This window comes from Erigeron canadensis, chromosome 3 (assembly GCF_010389155.1).
Source record: "Erigeron canadensis isolate Cc75 chromosome 3, C_canadensis_v1, whole genome shotgun sequence".
Taxonomy (NCBI): Eukaryota; Viridiplantae; Streptophyta; class Magnoliopsida; order Asterales; family Asteraceae; genus Erigeron; species Erigeron canadensis.
In genome coordinates, this window is record NC_057763.1 from 14,230,154 (window position 1) to 14,254,197 (window position 24,044).

The following is a 24,044-nucleotide window of genomic DNA, read 5'->3' on the forward strand; positions in this document are numbered from 1 at the left end:
CCTCTTTCTTCACAACATCTTTCATATTGGGATTAAGCCACCTTTGTCGCTGGACAACGGGCTTAACATCATCAACAAAATCAATCTTATGTTGTAAAAAATCAGGACTAATACCTGGAATATCGGTGGTCTTCCAAGCAAAAGCCAGCTTATGAGCTTTAAGTACGGCCAAAAGAAGTCATTTCTCGTCACTCGAGAGTGAGGACGATATAACCACAGGTAGAGAGGATTTACCTGCCAAGTAAGCATACTCCAGATGGGAAGGCAATGGCTTAAGCTCCAGATCAGTAGGTGGTACATCAACAGAATTCGGCACCCTTGAGCTTCCATCCACAACAACTCTCTCAAAGCTCTCATCCATGTTAAGTGCCATCACCTCTGCAAACAACTCATCATCATCAATTTCCCCAGCTCCTAAGCAAGTGAGCTTTTCATCAACTTCTGTCTCCATGAATTCCTCAAATTCTTGATGCAAAGCATCGTCAATGACATCTATCTTGAAAAAAGACTCATCAGTAGAGTAAGAATGCTTAATAGATCTTTCAACATTGAAAACAATTCTATCTGTTCCCACACCCAAAGAAATTTCCTTATCTTTCACCCAGATGATAGCATCTGCGGTGTTAAGGAATGGTCTACCTAAAATTAGGGGTACCTTCGTATCTTCCTCCATTTCGAGGATAACGAAATCAACAAGAAATACAATATGACCTACTTGGACAGTCATGTTTTAAGCGATCCCAATGGGATACTGAAAAGCATGGTCAGCTAATCTAATACTCATACGGGTAGGTCTCAAAATTCTTAAAGCCAACTTACTCCAAACAGAGTAAGGCATCAAATTAATGCTATCACCTAAATCAGCAAGTGCCTTACAAGTAAGAGAACGAATAGAACAAGTTATAAGGAAACTCCCTGGATCCTCTAGCTTAGGTGGAATTTGGTTCTGCAAGATAGCAGAACACTCGGCATTAAGATATGTAGCCTTCACCTCATCAATCTTTCCTTTGTCCGTCACGAGTTCCTTAATAAACTTGGCATAGTTGGGCATTCCCTGAATCAAATCAACCAATGGAACATTAATGTGAACATTTTTAATCATATTGACAAACTTATCATACTGTTCCTTCAACTTCGCCTTTCTGAACCGCTGTGGAAATGGAACCTTGGGCTTGTATGGCTTAGCCTCGGGTATCACAGCCGGTTTCGGTGGAGTAACCGGATTCTTCACAGTTGGACTATCCTCCATTTCAATCTCCTCATCAACATCAGCATCTTCATTCCCTGAATCCTACACATCTAAAACAACAACATTAGATATAGGAGGAGGGTCATAGGATTTACCTGTTCTGGTAGTAATGGCCTTTACATGCTCTTGACAAATTGGAGGTGGAGTGTACTTCAGTCCATTGTTAGGACCTTGATTCTGCTTTGGATTCTGCTGAGTGTTACTAGGCAAAGCACCCTGGGGCTTAGTGATAGCAGCCATCCTACTCTCAAGATCCTTGAAGTTGATATCCTGATTCTTAGCATTCATGTCCACTTTACCATTGATCTTGTCCAGCCTCTCACTCAACTCCCTAGTATCCTCCCGGATATTCTGAATACTAGTGTTTGTCTCCACTTGATTACTCATCAACTGCTTCATCATTTCTCTCAACTCGGCATTAGGATTGGTAGTAGAACAGGACGAACCTGATCCTTGGCTTTGTTGAGTCTCCTGCTGCTGTGACTGACTTTGATAATTATTCCTTTGCCACCTGTTACCTGAAAAACGAGTAGTATTAGCAGGAAAAGAAGAGTTATAAGAGTTATTACCTAATGACCGGTTCTGAAAACCGGTGTTGCGCTGGAAACCTCCTTGTTGATTCTGCACAAAGTTGACATCTTCAGGTCCCCGGTTGGGACAATCCTCAGAATAATGTGTCTCACCACAATGATCACATCCATCAGCAAGTACTTTCACATCCCGTTCAAGATACCCAAACCGAGACTCCTGAGCTGCAAATCCCTTATCCATACGAGCAGATAAGGCCTGAATCTCTTTAATAACTCCAGAATTGTTGCTAGCCTCGGCCCTTGCAACTTTCCTTTCCTTAGTACCTTTTTTAAACCGACTCTCATTCGTCAAAAACCTTTGATCATCCATGCTCGTATGATCCTTTAACATAGCCTCCAAAATCTCAAAACCTTGATTTGGTGTAATCTTGTTGAAACTACCTCCAAAAGCATAACCCATTTCTCTTTTAGACGTCCTATTCAAGCCATCAAAGAACAACTCAACATACTATTCTTTGGTCAATTCATGCCCTGGACAATTCCTTAACATTTCTTTGAACCGGATCCATGCATCAACAACATCTTCCCCATCTTCTTGCAAAAAGGACTTTATCAAGTTTTCTAACTTCCTTTGAGTTCTAACCGAGTAAAACTCACCAATAAAAGCTTCCTTAAGTTGGTCCCAAGTAGTAATAGAATTCTCAGGAAGATCATTAAACCAATCTTCAGCCTCTACGGTGAGAGTAATGAGAAAAGTCTCAAGTTTCACGGCATTCATTTGGTTTTGGCCATATTGATAAAGCCGTGCCAACTTCTCAAATCTCTCCAAGTGCTTATACAGATGCCATTTCACTTTTCCATCAAACTTCTGCTCCTCAATGCTTTTAAGATGATTCAGCTTCAAGTTGAAAGTTTGATCAATACCCGGTGGTCTAATAGCGGAACCACGAGCTGTAGGAATAGTGCGTGCCCGATCACCATAACGGATGTCATTTGGGTCTCTTGGTCGTTCGTCACCCATCTCCTCTTTAACAAGAGCTAGATTAAAGAATTCCTCCAAGTAGAAGCCTTCTTCGTCTGAATCCGTAGTTGGGTGAGCTACAGGTGAATACTGTATTAGTGCTGAAACGTTGATCTTGCGTCTTGGTGGCGTTCTCAAAGGATTATGCAAAGGTAGACCCGAAGAACGCAAGTTCATCAACTAGAAATAATCCTGCAAAAGACAACTAACACCACACGTCAAATGCACCTGTGACAAACAAAGAAAAAGCTAAACTATAAAGCAAATAACTTCCTCACGTGTAACAACCGTACTTTTAATATTATATATGTGCTAGTTAGGTTATCTATGTTCCCGCAAGCCATAGTTATACTTGAAGCTAGTAGGTAATGCCCCAAATTAGTAATCTAAAGCTAATAATATGTATAAGAATTTCCTAACGAAAATACCTCGGAACGAAAATTTTTAGAGGTGATCAATCGATACGATAATAACAACTTAAGACTCCCAAATTGAGATACCAATCAAAAATTCCTATGGAATGCCCAACAAATCAAAAATAAAACCAAATCAAGAAGATATGATCATGATAAATAAAAATTTTCAACTAAAAATATAATTGGAAGAATTATGTACGTAAAAGCGTCGAAAACTTAATAAGTAAGCATATAAGCTTAAAAATTAATACAAATCTACAACCAATGACCTATGTAATCAACTAAAAATACAAAAATATATCCATACACATAAATATACATGACTTATACACATATATACATATTCCTAACTAAAACAACCAAATACTTACATTTAACTAACTAAACACCTACAAAACAAATACAAAATTTACATATACTTACACTTATACTTATACACTAATTTTATACAAAAAAAAAATAAAAACTCTTCAATATTTCCCCCCCCCCCATGGCCGGCCCTTTCCCCCCTCTCACACTCCACATTTTGAATATTACTCCTTCCAACTCCCCCTTGAAACTCACACAAAACACACTCTTCACTTTCTACACACACCAACTTTATTTTCTCTCTCAAAACTCTCCTCTCCTCCCTCTCTTCTTCTTGATTTCGGCAGCCACAAAACAAAGGGAAGAACAAAGCTAAACTCATCTAAAAACTTGTTAATAATAAGGGTTTAGATTAGATTAAGCAAGGGTGGTGTTAAGCTAAGGTTTAAGGGTTAATATAAGGTTGAATCAAGGGTTATTTGGTTCAAGAAAGGCCACGATTTTCTGCCATCTTTTCTTCATCTCAAAGTGTTCTTCAAGGGTATATATCTTCATCTCTTTGTTAGATTAATCTTATTCTAGTTCATATTAAAAAGGTTTTATCAAAAGTCCATGTTTTCTTCATGTTTCTCTTGAATATACACTTGGTGAGGGCAAAGTTGATAGGATCCTTCTTTCCATGCTCATGCATGTTGAATCCATGAAGAAAGATCCAAGGATTCAACTAGTTAAAGACCCAAAAGTGTAGTTATATATTATATAGCTTTTGATATGATTTTTCCTTTGAAAGATGGATATATTCATACATATTATGAAGTTAATATTTCTGGAAATATTTATAAAAATATAGATTTTATTGATAAAGTGTTGGATCTATGAAAGTTAGCATCAAAAGGTGGATATGTGTTGATTAGTTGTAAAGTAACTTTTTATATAAAAAGATGAACATATTTTATATAATGTTTATGTATATTTCTGGAAAATTTCATAAAAATACATTTTTATGTTGATGGATTGTTGTTGGATAAAGATTTGTTGTTAAAAATGATGAGATGATTACATGCATGCTAGATTTAAGAAAGTTGGATGGTTGTTTGGACTATGAGGTGAAGCTAGACTTGTGTCAACTGAAAAATAGGTTAAAAGTCATGCAAATATTCTGGAAAAATTCACAAAATATCAATTATATAAAGCTTGGGTCAAAACAAGTTAAAATATGCTTGAAATCGAAAACCGAAAGCTTGTTAAAATGCATTTTGAGCACACACATGCACCATAACTTTATGACCATGAAAATGTGATGAACATACTGGAAATATGACATATTAAAAGTATAAAACTCAATTCATTTGATGCATGGCAAGAATAAGCTCAAAAACCGTCTTTTTGGGTCAAATAATCACTAACCGAAAGCACTAAATTGCACATATCACACCACCACCACCATCACGACTTGAACCACCAAAATATGATGAACTTACTGTGAATGTTGAATTTAGGATGAAAATCCATTTTGAAGTACCTTAATAGCCTAAGAAATGAGGCTAAAATCACTATTTCGGTAAACGTTTTCAATTATAAAATCCTCAATTTAAGCAAGACACAAGAGAGGTTGAATGGTTACAGATTTTTATTGATAAAAGGTGCCTAAAAAGGGCTGGAATTTTTGGACTAAAAATCTTGTGGTGATTTGTAAGGATTTCTATGATTTAATGAATTAAAATGGTAATTAAGAGGTATATAAATTAATAAATAAACTATATAAACCATGAATCTGATCAAAGCCACTTAACCAATGATAAAAGTGACCAAAACCTACTGGGGAAAAATAACTACAAGCAAGGGAACAAGAACTATACAATTTAAAAGTAAATTATTAAGTAAAAGTCACTAATTAATCATTATGATTAAATAAATAGAAATAAGGCACAAATAAATATAAGAATCACAATGTTACAAATAAAAAGGCTTGAAAATCAGTAGATAATCCATCTATAATTATCTATGAATTTTAGAGGTAATTTAAGGACTTAAAAATAATTATAAGGAATTGTTTAATTAATAAACCAATAAAATAAGTAAATAAATTAATTAAATAATATTAAATTAAAGAAATAATTATAAATCAGTAACATATATTAACATTAATATTATGAGAACACAAATGTCAAATATGGGTATTAAACAAAGCATGCAATGGAAAATATATATAATACAAAGTTAAACTACCGAAATTCCAATAACCGAACAAAATCGTATGAATGACCTTTACTACCAAATGTCTTCCAACCAAATGAGGCGAACAACATAATGTAATTGAATTCCATAATTTAAACGACAACCAAAGTTGGGCAAGTCTACTAGCATACATCTCATGATCTAGTTTACTAGTCATGCGACACACACTTACGTTGTGCATATTTCGAATACCATGGTTTAGGCTTGCTTGAGGAAAGACACCACTAGCCGGAGATCTCACTTTTGATCAGCCCTCTTTCACTCTCAATTCAAGTGAGTCATAGCCCCCTTTCAAACTATTTTATGTGTTTTAACTATCGGGGTGAAAAGCATGATATATAAGCTAAATTGCTTTTATTATTACAAATATATGAAATGATTCTTGATATTATGATTATGAAATGAAATTGTTTCGTATGTTCATTATGATAAATGATTTATATGATGAGCTTGAGTTCTGTCAAACCGCTTTCTTCGGTTCACTACTATTTACTCCGATTATGGAGGCCTGTAGTTAGTTAGTTGCGCAACTAGGTTTCGTCCACCCACCCAATTGTGTAACGGTGGAAGGTTGGTTGTCTTTGTGACAACCTCCACTTCCAGTCCGACCACGGGTGTTCTAGCTACCTTACTTAGGTCGTCTCCATGGCACGACCCCTTTTTATTATTATTGTTACGGCACTTGATTGACAGCTCGTGCAAGATTTATCTATTTATTATTGGACTTCGAAAAAAAATGGTAGTAGTAGTGGCTCAAGCATTTACTCATCAAGGTTGATTGAATTATACCCTCGTGGTTATATGATAGAAATTTTACTACGTTGATTATAGTAAGTGGAACATACGCTTTCCAAATGCGACATTGGAGGTATACATGGAAATTTTGGTGACTCTCAAATTTTTGGTTATGATGGATATATATATACACTTTATGTTGTTAGTTAAAAACCTATGAACTCACTCAACTCTCGTAGTTGACACTTCTTCTTCTTCATGCTTTTCAGGTTAAAGATTTAGGTGCGTAGCGTGGACCACCCTTTTGGACTCTAATATGCTTGTATGGTTGGACGAGTATTGCAAACATTTAATCATTTTAATTATGAATTTGGTTGTGTAATGGATTTGGACGTCATCTTTAATTTGTAATCTTTTGGATTTTGAATGTCATTTGAAAACTTGAGTTGATGTTTTATATTTAAATCTTTTGTACCATGTCGTTCTGTGGCATCTCGTGTTTCCGCCTTAGTCGGGGTGTTACATCACGCATGAGGAAGGATCAAACCACTAAATTAACAACTAAATCGGCACACAATCCCCGGCAGCAGCGCCAAAAAATTGATGTGCAAAATCGAGCTTTAAAATTTATAAACTAGAATCACCTAAGATTTCACTACTACGCACTCACGGGCAGTGGACCTGATCGTTTGTAATATAGTTAAGAGGTAAGACCGTGTTCGTTTGCAGGGATTGGATTGACTAGTTTTTTGATGAAATGGTTTGTAAAACGGGTGTTGCTTCGAAATTCCTTTAACAAGTATAATTTAAAAACGAATTGCATAAAATAAAAGAGAACCTCAGACAATAATAATAAAAGTCATCCACCTTGACTTCACTCGACTTCAAATGTGATTGCAATTAATTAAGATCAAATTCTTTAAAGTTTGAAGATAATCGTGACAAGATTAAGGTGCTCATATGGTACCACCAACCGTGAACAAATTACCGAATCACGTAATTGCTAGTTAAATTAACCAAGCCGGTACCACCAAAGCAAAGACAACTTTTTCCAGTAATTAATTTTATTGACTATCGAATTATCAATTACACCTATATGACAATAACGTGGTACCACCAACCGCTATGAATCACGTTGACAAAATTACTCTTTTCTTGAAATGATATTCACTATCATACCATGAACTAGTGATAATTACTCATCGACAAGTAACCGTTTTAAAATCACACATACATTCAACTGTGAAAAGTACCCGATTGTTGCGTGGATTGTAATAAGACGTGATTCGTTATGTCAAGAGTGCGGAATCCTCTTGAGATAACTAGATTGCTATTGCCTTTTTCTGATTAATGAGTAATTAATCAACCCAAGGAGATGCACAAGGCTTGTGGTTGGTGTAGGAGGTCACATGATGGAACAATTAACCTTAATTCATAATTTCGTGAATATCTTCAAAATGATCAACTAAGATTCACCTAATTCCGTAGATTAGGTCTTGTATTTATACTAGAAGAGTATTGGATTGTGTGGGCTTAGGCCTTAATGGAAGATTAGGCCCGAAACAATAAACCAATCGACTTGCCTCATGCTGACGTCAGCACGAGGTTGTTCCTTCATAGTGATGACGTCAGCACGAGGGACGACCCTTTGGCTCTTCGTTTAGCTTCGTTTGGCTCGTACATAACATCCAATCATCGTTTAAGTGTTCTACGACACTTATAAACCTTGATTCTATGTTCTTGTACCTGCAAAACAATACATATTGTTTAAACAGATATAATATTGAAGTTCAACTGTAATCATTAAATATCAACATAAGTTCTTATTTAAATGATTACAAACATAGTTCCTAAAACATAAACGATAATCAAATCTATGTTGCGATTGTCACAACGAATCTGCATCTACAGACTCTCCCTTGACGATTGCAACTAGATCTCTTTAAGTCTTCGAATTTGAACTTCAAAGCTATCCATTAAACAAAAGTCTTGTGCTATTCGTATGAATTCTCTCTTGCAAACAATGTGCGAGAATGTTGCGATAGCGCCTTTCTTCAACTCTTCAAAATTCCACTGCTGAACAAGGTGTATCCAAAAGTCTTCTCTGATCACCTCTTGACAAGTTGACAACCTGCATTGGATCATACATGCGTAGCAACATTTGTTCCTGTGAATCATCCACAAACATCTGTGCTTCGCCTGAATTGATATCTGATGATTATGGTGATGCCTCGAGAACCCTAATTTTGTATGAATATATATATATATGTATATATACGAAGCGATCTACTTGAAAGAAAAGATTGACCGAACCCTAAAAGAACAGAAGGAAAGGGGATCGGATCCTAACAAAGGGAGAAGGTTGAACCTTAGAAGAAAGAAAGACTCCTAAGCCTAGAAACTGGGGGATCGATACACACGTTCAAAGAAAAAGGATTGAAATAATATTAATATATATATATACGTATATATTTATGTTAATATATATGGAGAATCAAAACATGGAAAAGAACTCAGGTTTAGTCAATGTCGGATCCTAAAGCAAAAACTTAAAATATATATACACGTATATATATAAGGCGGATCCTAAATCGAAACCTGATCAGGAAAGGAAGGCTAGGATTTCGAATCCTTTGGGATCGGCTCTCAAGGTGGGACTAAGAAGTCGGAACCTAAGAATCAGAAGTCAGATATATATTTAGATATATTTTGATATATATTTATATAAGTCTTCTGTCGGATCCCAGGCAAAAGGGGAGGAACCAAATATGTATAATCGGATCCTAGACTGACTTGTATGTAGTCCGATCCTAGACAGATTTATATGTAGTCGGATCCCAGACAGACATATATAGTCGGATCCTAATTATCATATATATGTATATATATATAATCGGAACCTAAAGAAAGGACAAAAGAGAATCCGACTATATACATACATGTGTAAAGAAAAGGAACCGATCCTAAAAGCCTAGGAGATCCGATGCCAAGGCTTAGAAGTATACTCGGATCTAATCCTAAAGTCTAAGGCTAGACAAGCTTTCTAATATTTTCTCTATATTAACATCAATTTAAATATAAATATATTTATATTGATGATTTATAAAATAACATCAATTTAAGTATACTCGAATGTTGACTGACAAGAAATAAATCCAGAATATTTTATACCTCGTACCTTAGGATTTGGGCCAACAGCCCGATACGGCCCGTGTACGAGGAAACCCTAATCTGACAGCCTATAAATACCCTCATCATTAGTTGTCAAATTCAGTCCATTCAATTCCATACGCATTCTCTCATTCACACACACATTTATAACATTCTCTGCAACCATAGAGAATATTCAGCAGCAGCAATACATTTATATTCATCAACATTCATCATCAATCAATCATTATGTCAAAATCATATTACATCCATATCCTCCATAGATCAATACATCTCTATGGGAAAATCATCTAACACCTTAGATTCGTCAAGAATTTATTAGGTTTGCACTCTTGTTTGAGGAGATCTTGATGATTTTCGTGGTTAAACCCTCCTTGTAATTGAGCTTTTCATTCTCATGCTCAAACATTGGCGCCATCCGTTAATTTACTGATAACGGGCGGTGATTCTTTATTGTTGCCAATTACAAATCACCTTTGTTCTTATTTTGTTTGATGTTTGTTTTCTTTGCTCAAATGGCTGATGAATTCACTCATGTTTCTCAAATTGTATCTTCTGGGTTAGGTAAGGGTGTTGATGTTGAGAGAGATAACTGTCCATTGAATCTGGAAACCTCTGAGATCTATAATGCTCAAAACATCTTTGGTGAAAAAGTGTCAGATTTTGCTTCTAGATCTAGTGAGGTGGTGACAAGTGCACCCAATGTTGTTCTTGGTAGTGAGTCTAGGCTACCACCCAGGATGGGCTTTGGATCTAACCTTGGGGGTGGTAGTGCTAGTGTGGGATCACTCTTCTCCCACCTTCACCAACTATATCTCCTTTAGTATCTTTATTTTCAACACCCCCAACTAGTTCATCTCTTATCACTTTGCCCTCTTCTTCACTTTGCCAACTAAGTTCTCACTTGGCAAGCATGGCTAGCTCAACCATGACCGGGGGTCAGACATCCTTGCAAGCAATGGCAAGCTCCTCCTCTCAATCTGTAACTATCCAAGAGAATCATCTGTTAGAATTGTTAAAGCTAGCTGCCATGGGCACTCAGCAAGCATAGACTCCACCACCTCCTCCAACCAATTGGTTTTCTGAACTCTCTGCCAGGTTAAAGCCAACTCCACCTCAGCCAACCCCACCACCTCCATTGGCTACGGGCATGGAGTCCATAATGAAGCTTTTGGTAGATGAGATGAAAAAACAAAAGCCAGTGGAACCTCCCCCTAAACCAGTCAACCCAGCAAAGGAGTTGTTAAAAATGCTAAAAATTGCTGCTGGGGAGGAGGCAGATGAATAGGCAAGGGTGGCCACAGTACCTAAGTCTACAACTAAGTCATGGTTTTGTGACTAGGTGGCAAACTATGCCTTCCCAGACGGTCAGAAGGTTCCCACTATTGTTGGCACTTATGACGGAACCAGAGACCCAGAGGATCACTTGGCAATTTATGATCAAGCCGTTCTAACTGAAAAGTGGGTGGACCCCGTGGCGTGTCACCTATTCCCAGGCACCTTGTAAGGTTATGCCTTAGAATGGTTTACCAAAGTTCCGGAAAAAAGCATTCAAGACTATGCTGATTTGAAGAACAGTTTATAGCTCTGTTTGCTCAGCAGAAGAAGCGTCAAAGAAGCCACTTGGAAGCTTACTTGATCAGGCAAAAGGGTGGTGAATCGCTGAGGGACTTCATTGCAAGATACACTAAGGAATGTCAGAAGATACCGAGTCTCCCCGAGAGCCAGCATGTGTCAGGTTTTACCTTAGCATTACTCCCTGGCGATCTTCAGGACGACCTAAGTGTAACAACCCTCAAAATTTCGATTAGGATAATTTACTTGGACTTATCTGGGTCTTTATCCCTAGAGATTTATTAAGAGAATTGACCTTTTAGACATTCAAGGCACAGTGATAGTTGCCCTCTCGTTCAATAAAACACCATAGATGACTAGCTATCTTAGAAATGCCATAAACAATAACTATAATCATTCAATACAATCCCAAAGTATAAATTAGTTCTAATCAAACTTGGCGAAATGTCAATGAACCAAAAATCTTATTTCGAGAAGTTGGGATTATACAAATAAGAATGCAAGGTTCATAAGCTGTGATAACAACCGAAAATTCTTATAAATGTCCAACAATTTCAACACCAAGCTAATTAAAGTTCAAACGGACATAAAATTATAATAACCCTCTCTAAATAATAAATTTAAACTATTATGCACATAAAAGTGAGCTTGAATAATAGTAAGTAAATATATATGTCTATTGTAAATATAAGTTTATAAATAATGAGTTAAGCTATAAAAATTAAAGGCACAACAAATATATACATACATACATTCACGGCCATACACGTACATGCACATAACTAGCTTTGAAAGCACCAATATCAACTAGCAAGTCAAGGATTACATGCATGTACCTACACCAAATAAACCTACATTACATACAAATATACATACACTTATATTATACCCCAAAAATTCAAAATCCCCTCCCATTTTACCCCAACCAAACCGGCCCCCATTCCCCAACACCCCTCACCCAATCAAAATTTACCTAGCTTTTTATTCCCCAAGAAAAAGCAAGACCAAACATGCACTCAACTCTTACACACCCATAACTCCTTACACTTCCAACACACACACCCATTTCTCTCTCATTCTCTCTCATTCTCTCTCAAAATTCTGCATCCCTCTCCTTCTTCCTCTTCATTTTCGGCCCAAAGAAAGCAAGAAAACAAGAACATAAATCATATCTAAACAATAATAATAATAAGGATTTAAAAGGGGTTAAGCAAGGATTAATTCAAGATAGATTTATGGGTTATTTTAAGCTTGGATTAAGGTTCATTTGGGGCTTAGAGGACCACGAATTTTCTGCCTAAAACCACTCTCAAATCCGAGTGCAAGAAGGGTATAAATCTTCATCTCTTTGTTTAATCTATCTTGTTCTTGTATATACTAAAAGATCTTTATCAAAGACCATGTTTTTCTTTGATTTTCTTCTTGAAAATACACTTGATGAAGGCAAGTTGATAGAATCTTCTTCCTCATGCTCATGCATGTTGAAATCTAGAAGAAAGATTCAAGGATTCAACAAGTTTAAGACCAAAAGTGTTGTTATAGATTAAATAACTTTTAAAGTGATTTTTCCTTTGAAATATGGTCATATTTTATATATTTTGATGAATATATTTCTGGAGTTTTTCATAAAAATATGTTTTTAAGTTGATGAATTGAAGATGGATAAAGATTTGTTGTTAATATGATGAGATGATTACATGCATGCTTAGATTTGCACTAGTTTAATTTGATTTTTGATATGGGACTTGAGATGGATCTTTTAAGGATGATTGATGAACTTGAAATTTGATTGAAATCTGCATATTTGATGTTAAGAGATACAAAATAAAGTAATAATTTTGTTAGTGGGAATCTAGAGGTTAAAGCAAGCAAACAAAACCATTAGTGAGTTGATATAACCAATAAACATTCTGACAGAATTGATCTCCTGTCTTAGAACGGGTAAACTGAACATGTGAGGACATTTTCAAGAGAAACTTTCAAAATAAAAGTTGTATAAAAATGAGTTAAGATTAACCTCCAACTGGAATTACTCAAAAATACTGAACCAAACGAAAGATATGATTTTTCTACTAAAACTGGTCAAAACTGTAATTTTGTATGAATACTTTATAAACTTTAACAATTTGTATCTCCTAATCCATAAAGTTCCAGGAGGTCATACTTGGTGGAAAGTAATTTCAATGTATTTTGAACTCAAAATAAAATCATGGGATTTTTCTAACAATCAGAACATCAAGAACTTTTATAAAACTTCTGATGTCGCAAGTAGTGCCCATTCGGGACAGTTTGTGTTTGGATAATTTTTACAGACACCAAACATCATCTAAAAATTCACCAAAAATTCACAAAAATACTAGATACATATAAGTCACTGTGTAAAAATCATGAAGGTCCAAATAATTCGGCTTGACCTCAAATTGGTAGCCAACATTTCATAAAAATCTGAATTAAAAATAGAGAATTTGAAAGGAAACTAACCATTTGTATAGTGGGCTAAAAGATGCACTAAAGACCATAATAGGCTAACCATAATGGGCTAACCCATAGAACCATAAATCAGTAGGCCCACTTGGCCCAACAAACCATAAAGCCCAATAACCAATATAACCCATTAAGCACATAACCCAATTAAGGTTAAGCCTAATAACTAAATTAAGTCCAAGTCACTTAAAAACTCATCACATTTTGGCCCAATTGATAATGGCCCATAACCCTTAGACGAATTTCATGAGATAAGTGTAATCAAAATAAAACAAAGATAATTAAGTGAGAGTGACATAAGTAATTATGTTAACCAAGCTATATATATTGATATCACAAATGTTAATTCACGCTAAAATCGGTTACACAACAAATGATGAATAAGGATAACATAACTTAAGATGATATTTTTATATGATAACCTAAGATGCCAAGTGAAACCACAAATGAAGCCAAGTTACCAAAAATCTAACAACTTATAACTACGCATGTCATTAAAGTAACCTTTTTCACCATCAATCGCTACAACCAAAACAATGCGAATGTTGGCAATATACTTGGATTCCACAATTGATAGCAACATAATGAAAGTGGCATTTCTAAGTGATGGCTTAAGATAGGAACTTACGTGTATTAGTCCTATCGTAGGGATAGTCTTGGCTTGAAATATGATGGAGGAACATAATGGATATATGGTCAAGGAAGCTATAGATGGGAAGTACCCATTTTGGATAGATGAGTATAATATGCGGCATATCAAGGTGAGTCATAGCCCCCTTTCAAACTCTTTTATGTGTTTTACTTTCGGGGTGAAAAGCATGATAAATGAAACTACTTTCTATATATGCAATGTTTGTTGAAAGAGAGTTTGTTATATGGAATGATTCTTGATATATGAGTATGAAATGATAATAAAGGATTTATGTGATGAGCTTGAGTTCTGTCAAACCGCGGCGTTCGGTACACTACTATTTACTCCGAAAGTGGAGGCCTGTAGTTAGTTAGTTGCGCAACTAGGTTTCGTCCGCCCACCCAAAGCGTACCGTTGGAAGGTTGGTTGCCTTCGTGACAACCTCCACTTCTAGTCTGGCCCCCGGGTGTTCTAACTACCTTAAGATAATCGGGCGTCTCCATGGCACGACCCATTATCATTATTGTTATTATTATTACGGCACTTGATTGACAGCTTGTGCTATGAATTGAATTATTGGATTATAATCGGACTTGAATAAAATGGTAGTAGTAGTGGCTCAAGCATTTACTCATCAAAATTATGTAAATTATGCCCTTGTGGCTAAGTGAAAGGGATATTAATATTGTTGATAATTGGAAATTGTTTGGACATACGGATTGGGTATCTGTCCCTCATGTGATATCTTGAAAGACGTTGAAATTGGTGATATTGAAATGATTTTGATAACCGAATGATTTTGGTATGATATACGATTAATCAATTTATATACTTTTTCTCTCATGATAATTTGACAAATGAGAACCTGAAATTTTACTATAGATTCTCCAAGTCTTGATATGACATTATGGTATTTGGAAACTTGATAACATGATATGAAAACTTTGTCGATCATATGGTTCGGATATTTCGAAATGTAATAGCAATCAGTTTTTCTAAGTATTAAAACGACGATGTACCAAGATTTAAATAAAAACCTATGCACTCACCAACTACGATTTCGTAGTTGACACTTTTTCTTCATGCTTTTCAGGAAATAAGCTTAAGCATTGAGGATTTATATGCTTCATGAATATTTGCATTGCCCTTTGGAGTCAAAGATCAAACCTTGTGATAGGCAATGGAATCCGCCTTGATCATTGTAGTATACTACTTCATGTGCTTGTAATTTGTTTCGTGAACTTAATATTCAAGTACGGTGGACGCATTTGTACTTGGAAATTGGTTCACATGCGTGTACATTTGTAAATTCTTTTATCAAATAAAACTATGGTGAATGTTATTTATAATCCTTTGTTTTGAATACTCGACTTTCTGTACATCTCATTGTTCCGCCTTAGTTGGGGTGTTACACTAAGTAAAAGAATTCCATTGATGTTTGGAGAGGCTACAGAAAGAGCTTTCGATTTCATCCGATCCAGGGAAACTGCCCTTCTTGTGAAAGGGACAGTTGGAAGGGATAGACGTGGGGGAAGTCTAGGGGCCGGAGGCTTTGGAGGTGGAAGATATGATGTTAGAAGAAATGATAAAAGATTTAATCATAGAGACAATAAAAGGAGAGAAGAAAGAAGAGATGATAGGAAAGATGACAGAAGGGAGAAGAGAGGCGGCCCTTATGACAGAATAGTCAACTTGATAAAATCTCCAAGAGAAATCCTTAAGACGGAAAGAGTTGGAGAAAATTTCAAACCTCCTCGACCAATGATACATAGGTCTGGAAAGAAAGATATGTCCAAGTACTGTGAATTCCACGAAGACCATGGTCATGAAACAAATGCCTGTAGAGAGCTTAAGATCGAGATAAAGAGAGCCTTAGATGAGGGAAAGTTAGAACACTTAGTCCCCGGTGCAAGGCAAGGAAAAAGAGCTGCCCAGGCTAAGAAGACTTACACTTGGCAGAAGCAAGATGGAAGGAATGATCGACCTCCACCCCCTGATGGCCATGTTTACATGATAAGAGAAAAAACTAAGTATGAAAAAAGAAAGACAAAGGTCCTTGAACCATGGAAGATGGTCTCAATCTCATTCCCTCCTATAAAGGCAGTCTCTTCTAACCCGGTGGTGATACAGACCAGGGTGGCAAACTTTGAGGTTGGAAAGGTATATTTAGACAATGGAAGTTCCTCCGACATAATATATGAACATTGTTTTCAAAAGTTACCTCAAAGAGTTAGAGATCTTAAGCGTCCATCAAAGACTCAGCTTGTCAGTTTCATGGGGGAGTCTAACAGGCCGGTAGGAGAAGTTTCAATGGAGGTTATGATGGGAGAATACCCATTTCACCGAATTGAACTCATTAAGTTCATGATAATAAGAGCCCCCTCTGATTATAATGTCATACTAGGCAGACCTTCCATGCAAAAGTTTGGATCAATTCCATCAACAGTTTATGGAATGGTGAAGTTCCCAACTCCAGCTAGAGTAGCTAAAATTATGGGAAGAATGACTTGGCCGGAAGAGTGTAGGCAAGTTGAAAAAGTTTTACCAAGAAAGATTGAAAAATTACTAGAAATCCAAAAGCAAGACGGTCCCGTGGAAAAAGTGATAATTAACAAGAAATTTCCAGAACAACCTGTAATCATCGGGCCACAACTTCCAAGAAGAATCAAGGAAGAGTTGGTTCACTTGTTAAAAAATAATTTGGGCGTCTTTGCATGGCAGACATCTGATATGACAGGAGTCCCAGGAGTGTTAGCTGAGCACACATTAAATGTCAATCCCAACATTTCACCAATAAGACAAAAGAAGAGGGGAATGTCTCAAGATAGAAGCAAAGCTGCATGTGAACAAGTCAACAAAATGGTGGAAGCTGGAATTCTTAGAGAAGTTAAGTATCAAACCCAGTCATGGTGAAAAAGCCAGATGATTCTTGGAGACTTTGTGTAGATTTCAAAGACATCAACAAAGCTTGCCCGAAAGATAACTACCCTCTCCCAGAAATAGATTGGAAGGTGGAATCTCTTGATGGGTTTAGATTAAAATGTTTCTTGGATGCTTATAAAGGGTACCATCAAATTTCTATGAAGAAGATAGATGAAGACAAGACAGCCTTCCATACAGACCAAGGAATTTATTGTTTTGAGAAAATGCCTTTTGGCCTAAAGAATGCCGGGGCTACTTATCAACATTTGATAGACAAAGCATTCAGAGAACAAATTGGAAGGAAAGTGGAAGCCTATGTGGATGACATTGTGATAAAGAGTCAGACTGAGGAAGTAATGTTGGCAGATGTATAAGAGACCTTTGACACCCTAAGAAGCATCAATATGAAATTAAACCCATCAAAATGTAGCTTTGGAATGGAAGAAGGAAAATTTCTTGGAGACATTGTGACTCCTAAAGGAATCAAGGCAAACCCTAAGAATATTCAAGCAGTAATAAACATGGCATCCCCTCGAACCAAGAAGCAAGTTCAAAGTCTTAATGGGAAGTTGGCTGCCCTAGCAAGATTTCTGTCAAAGTCTGCCGAAAGATCTTTACCTTTCTTTAGAACATTAAAGGGATGCTTAAAGAAGCAAGACTTCTTGTGGTCGGCCAAAGCAGAAGAGGCATTCAAAGATATGAAGAAGTTCCTTGCTGACCTCCCAACTCTCACGGCTCTGATCCCAGGTGAAACACTTACTCTATACCTTGCTGCTTCTAAAGAATGTGTTAGTGCAGTATTACTTGCAGAAAGAAGCAATGGCCAAATGCCAATATATTTCGTAAGTAGAGCCTTAAAAGGCCCAGAAATAAACTATCCATGTTTGGAAAAGTTAGCTCTTGCCTTGGTCTACGCGGCTAGACGCCTAAGGCGATACTTCCAAGGTCACCCTATTCGGGTTATGACTGACAAGCCAATAAGGCAAGTGGTAGCCAAACCTGGAGTATCTAGACGATTAGCCAAGTGGGCTATAGAACTGGAGTATCTTGGCTGATTTCTTGGTAGAAACTGACTCTTCCGATGTCGCAGGAAAAGAAGTACAAGAGGTCCAGGAAACCCAGGAAGAGGAAAGCCCAAAGTGGACCCTCTTCACAGACGGAGCATCTAATCAGGAAGGATCAGGAGCAGGTCTCATCTTAATTGATCCTGAGGAAAGAGAATACACTTATGCATTAAGATTCAACTTCCCAGCATCCAAGAATGAGGCAGAGTATGAAGCACTCCTTGCTGGCCTCAGAATGGCAAAACAAATGGGAGTAAAGAAAATACAAGTATTTGTAGATTCCCAACTAGTGGCAAACCAGATCAATGGCACATTTTGAAGCTAATCAAGCATCCATGCAACTTTACCTAGAAGAAACAAAGAAGCTTATTGGAGAATTTGAGTCTTTTCATATAGAGCAAGTTAGAAGGAACCAGAATAAGAAGGCGGATGCTCTGAGCAAGCTAGCTTCATTAACCTTTGCTCACCTCACCAAAGAAGTCTTGGTTGAAGTCCTACAAGAAAAGTCTATAACAAAAGGTAAGGAAGTATCTCAAGTTGAAGAGGAAGAAGACTGTTAGATGACCCCAATTTACAATTTCATCAAGAATGAAACACTTCCAAAGGACAACCATGATGTTCAGAAGGTGAGAATGAAGGCACCAATGTACCTCCTTATTGAAGATAAACTATTTAGAAAGTCTTTTCTAGGTCCGCATCTCCGATGTGTAGGCCCTTCCCAAGCTCAAACTCTAATTCAAGAAGTCCATGGGGGTACATGTGGAATTCATGCTGGACCAAGATCGGTGGCCACAAAGATAATGAGGCTTGGTTATTACTGGCCTTCAATGAACAAGGATGCCAAGGAAGAGATACAAAAGTGTGAATCCTGCCAAATACATGCTCCAATATCAAGAATGCCAAAGCAAGATCTCATTCTAGTAAACACTGCTTGGCCATTTTATAAGTGGGGGATTGACATTGTAGGTCCATTCCCGGTTGGAGTTGGAAATGTAAAGTTCTTAATAGTGGCTGTCGACTACTTTTCCAAGTGGGTCGAAGCTAAACCACTTGCTACAATCAATGGCCAAAGGATGATCAACTTCGTTTGGGAATACATAGTGTGTCAATTTGGAATACCACATGTGTTGGTAAGTGACAATGGAAAACAATTTGCTGAGAATCCATTCAAGACATGGTGTGAAGATATGGACATTAGACAAGTGTTTACCTCAGTTGCCCACCCTCAAGCCAATGGACAAGTGGAAGTGATGAACAAGGCAATAGTGGGAGGTATCAAAGAAAGGCTTGGCAAATGTAGATCCGGTTGGGTGGATGAGCTTGCAGGAGTACTATGGGCCCACCGGACTACCCCAAGAGGAAGCACTATGGAAACACCATCCAGTCTTGTCTATGGAACCGAGGCAGTCATCCCACCAGAACTAAGCATTCCAAGTCATCGCATTGTAAACTTTAATCCAGCCCAGAATGAAGAAGCTTTAAGAGAGAACTTGAATCTCATTGAAGAAAGGAGAGAAGTCTCTCACATCAAGTTAGCTGAAAACAAACACAAAATGGCCAAATATTATAACAAGAGAGTCTGCCATGTGTTTTTCAAACCGGGGGACTACGTCTGGAGAAAGAATGAGGCAAGTGGAGTGGAGGACTTAAGGAAAACTGGGACCAAACTGGGAAGGACCATACATGGTTAGCCAAGCAAATTGAGATGGTTCATACATCCTCACTGAGCTTGACAGATATCCAGTGCCTAGAACATGGAATGGGGCAAATCTAAAAAAGTGTTATGTTTAAACAAAGTGACTCAATGGAAATTTAATTTTATGGTCTGATCTATAGATCCCATTAGTTTGTACTTCTATCAATGAATCATGTCTTTTATATTTCAATCAAAGAAATCCTTTTACCTTGTATTAATTTGGTTTATCAATGAAAATGATCTTCATCTATGGTCCGATCTAAGTATCCCATATATTCTTGTATCTTTATGTTATTTACATTGCTTGAAACAAATAACTTTTAAAGAAAAATTATAAATTTTTTGCAATTTGCATTCACAAGTTGAAAACAAAGTCTCGAACATAGAGTCGAGCATGGGAAATGAAAAATGCTAGCTAAATAATTCCCAAAATCCCAAGGTATAACCTTGGATGTGATTATCTTATAAGATGTAAAATGCCAAAGAAATTTTTAAGGCTGAACACTTAGATAATTTTTCATCTTTTTATCTATACGAGAAAAGGCAAGCACTTCCTATTGGGAAGCGACACTCGCGAGTAACAAATATGTAACAAAGATTAAACAACCAAAAAATATATATAGTCTTTCCAACATATTTTAAATAAGAAAATCATACTAGAAGGCTACAAGCCAATGCAAAGGAAAGGTAAACACAAGTACATAATCTCTTAATTGAAATACAAACTAGTATTAAAAAATACAAAGTCTAAAAATGCATGACAAATGTGACAAAATAAGTTAAGCTAAACATGACCATACTCCATAGCTGCTGAATCCGGAACATCCTGAGTAGTAGAGTTAGGACAAGCTGTCGAAGTAGAAGCAGAGGTAGATGGAGGAACAGAAGTGGATAGAGGAACATAAGCTTGAGAAGTAGAAGCAACAGCAAGACCTGGAGGAGGACCTAGATGAGGAATTTTAGCTTTAAGGGCAGCACGTTGAGCTGCTGGGGTGTCAGGAATAATGATAAGTCTAGACATGTCTGCAACGAAAACACCAGGCATACCAAGTAAAGAAGTAACATCATCCAAGACAGGAAACTTATAAGTACGCCATAACCCCCTAATAGTGTGAAATATTTCTCGAGCCTTTTCTGCACTACGATGACGGAAAATCACCTTCCTATAAGCACCATCCCAAGCACCGAGATTAAGGGCAGAAAGTAAAAAACGGGAAAGAGTTTCCTTAATATCGGGGTGACCAAGCAAACCCTTAAAAAACTCAGGAAAAAAGTCCAATAAAGATCTCATACGCTCAATCTCCTTATCCTGAACTTCCAACTTAGAAAGGGAATCCTTACTCTCCTGTTTAAGCTCCTGAATCTCCTTAACTTTGTGTTCCATGCCAACCTCTAAAGTATTAGTCCTATTTTCCAACTCAGACACTTTCTCACCCATACTTATATTCTCTCGCGTTAAAGACTCAAGACTACTCCTCACCCTCTCCAACTCAGAATCAACCCTTTCCTTATCCCCCCCTAAGACTAGTGCAAATAAGCCTTTCCTCCTCCAAATCCTTAGTGAGAGAAGTGAGTCTAGCATCCCGAGATGACAACTCCCCCCTAAGCCTCTCAACCTCACTAGTGAGTGACTCAACCTTACCCAAAGTTGCATTCTGGAATCCCATGATACTAGCAACACAATTAAGAGTGTTGACACACTGAATGCGGGAAAGCTCGGGAATGTCTCTAAAGCGAGACTCGGCAGAGAGAATGGGAGGAATCATGCTTTCCAAAAGACTCTTGGCATGCTCAGGATTTTGACCATCATCTTTAACCTTAATTGATGTCCTATGAGCAAGATAGAAATTCCCGATGGACCTGTTGAGATCACCTGCCTCAGTGGGAATAAGAGTAGACCCAGCCCTTGAGGGCTGAAAGGGAGCAGTAGGAGTGTTGGACCTCACCCTAGCCTGAGCAAGACGGTCTATGTCACCCATATGCTCAGAAGAAAAAGGGGTCACTGTAAGAGAGGACCCAGAACAAGTAAAATAACCATCCTCCACAATACGGTCAACATAAATAGGAAGGCTGAAACCGCAAGAAGCACCAAGTGGGAGAGAAGAAGTAAGTGCTGGAATGGTCTGGGTAGAAGAAGAAGTAAGAAACATCAAGGGTGCTGAAGTAATCTGGGTCTCAGTCTGAGCCTGCACCACTTGATTGTAAGGAGTAAAACCTCCCATCCTCCCATAAGATGAAAAAGTAGGATGGGTAGTTTTCTGAAGCTTGAAAGGAGAGCTAAATAACTCATCTCCTATCCTCTTCTCCCCAACAGGTTCAACGTAAGAATCACCATCTTCATCATCCTCTTCTTCAACAGTAACTGGAAGATCCCTATCTTCAGTGACAAGATCACCTAAATAAAGGAAAAAACTAAGTTATTCACAAGCATATACAATAATAACAATAACACTTAGCAATGGTGGAGAAACTTACCATCCTCAAGGCTACCGGAAGCCTGAGAAGAAGGAAAGGCAGTAAGAGGACCCATGGAATGATCACCCCTATCCATAGCATTATAAATGCTCAATGACACAAGCTCATCATCATAACATACTGCATCAGGGCGGAGAGGAAGAACCTCCTCGGCTTCTTCTCCAAGTTTCTCGGCCTCTGCCTCTGACTCAGATCTAACCTCATAATTCTCGAAAGGATAATCAAGAACATCCATCAATCTGAGAGCTGAAAACAAAACAAAAAAGAAGCTAAGTGTTAAAATTCATAGATAATGCAAACATACAAGTTAAGATAAAAAACATAATATAAAGGATGGATTTCATACGTTTATTGGTAGATTTCTCTATGATGACCGGGATGAAACGCCAATTCCAATATGGGCTAATCCCAACCATGGGTAATAAAGCCTCAAAGTCTGGGGGGAAATACCGATAAGCAATGCAACTAGCAAGAAGCCCTCCATAATAGTCAGGGTCAATCAGGTCATCAGCAACCTTCTTATTCAGTTTAGCCACCATGTCTGAATTATAACCCGTATTTCCTTCCCTAAGAATTTCCTTATCATTGGTTGGAAGAAATGTATCATCTAAGGAGAAGAAGTAAAATCGCCAAGAACTAATCTTAGAGGGAGTTTCTATCAACTTAAAAGTGTTATCTCGGTAGAGGAAGGTGAAACAATCACCCTGTCTAGAAAGAAGAAATATTTTCCTAAACATAGAAAGAGACACAGGTTGTCCTAAAGCTTTCGAAATCATCTCAAATCTCACAATCTTTCCAGCAGCAATCGGGTGTAGCTGGGCAAAGCCAATCCCATAATAACACAAAACCTCAAGATAGAAAGGTGTCAATGGAACCCTAAGGCCAGAACAAGTGAGATAATCCCTATAAAAAGCAACTTTCCCTGGAGGTGGAAGGTTAATCCTATCAACATCTTCAGGAACAGTGGGATTATACTTAGCAATACAAGGATAGGTCTCAATTAAATTTGCTAGACTATCACTAGTCACGGAAGAACAACAATCCCCAGCTAAGGCAGAAGGTTTTCTAACCTTGCTAACCTTAGCCTTAGTCCTAATCCTACCATTTCCTCCAGCATTCTCATTATTAGAATCAGACATGGTGACAACCTAACGCAATACTCCTAATCTTTTCAAGATTCAAAGATGGAGCAAGAACAACACCTGTGTTCAAACAAAAAAGTCCTAAATAAGGATCGAAACCGAAAATCATCCTACGAAGAATAAATACAAATTCAAAACTTTGATAAGCATTCAAACATTAGTAAAAACTAAAGCTACATCAACAACGATGCATAGTATGTACACAAATACATATTTATGTCGACAGATACATGATTTTTTACTACATTTTAGTAGAAGATAAACATGTGATAGATCTCAAAAAGCTATGAATTAAGATCAACCATATATGTATATACACATATATACTGAAATAAATACAAGTTTGAGTCAAGTCTCAAAACTAATATCAATCTTTTGCAAAACAA

The 24,044-nt window shown here is 37.2% G+C and overlaps 1 protein-coding gene and 1 long non-coding RNA gene across 2 annotated transcripts; one reads left to right on the forward strand and one right to left on the reverse strand.

The window, feature by feature from the left end:
- Positions 1-730: 730 nt before the first annotated feature.
- LOC122591536 lies at positions 731-2,239 on the reverse strand. The gene is made up of 2 exons (XM_043763799.1): positions 1,345-2,239; positions 731-1,284 (listed from the first exon to the last, which is right to left on the reverse strand). Exons 1-2 carry the CDS (start codon positions 2,237-2,239, stop codon positions 731-733), a joined length of 1,449 nt encoding a protein of 482 aa, XP_043619734.1.
- A 3,757-nt stretch (positions 2,240-5,996) lies between these two features.
- LOC122590927 lies at positions 5,997-6,895 on the forward strand. Its single transcript, XR_006322636.1, has 2 exons — positions 5,997-6,036; positions 6,768-6,895. It is a non-coding gene; the product is annotated as an uncharacterized LOC122590927 (long non-coding RNA).
- Positions 6,896-24,044: the final 17,149 nt, after the last annotated feature.

Coding starts and splice junctions, on each gene's coding strand:
- LOC122591536 (XM_043763799.1), bottom strand. CDS start 2,239: ATGGGTTATGCTTTTGGAGGTAGTTTCAACAAGATTACACCAAATCAA. Junction 1,285..1,344: donor GGCCATTACTACCAGAACAG/GTAAATCCTATG, acceptor TGTAGGATTCAG/GGAATGAAGATGCTGATGTT.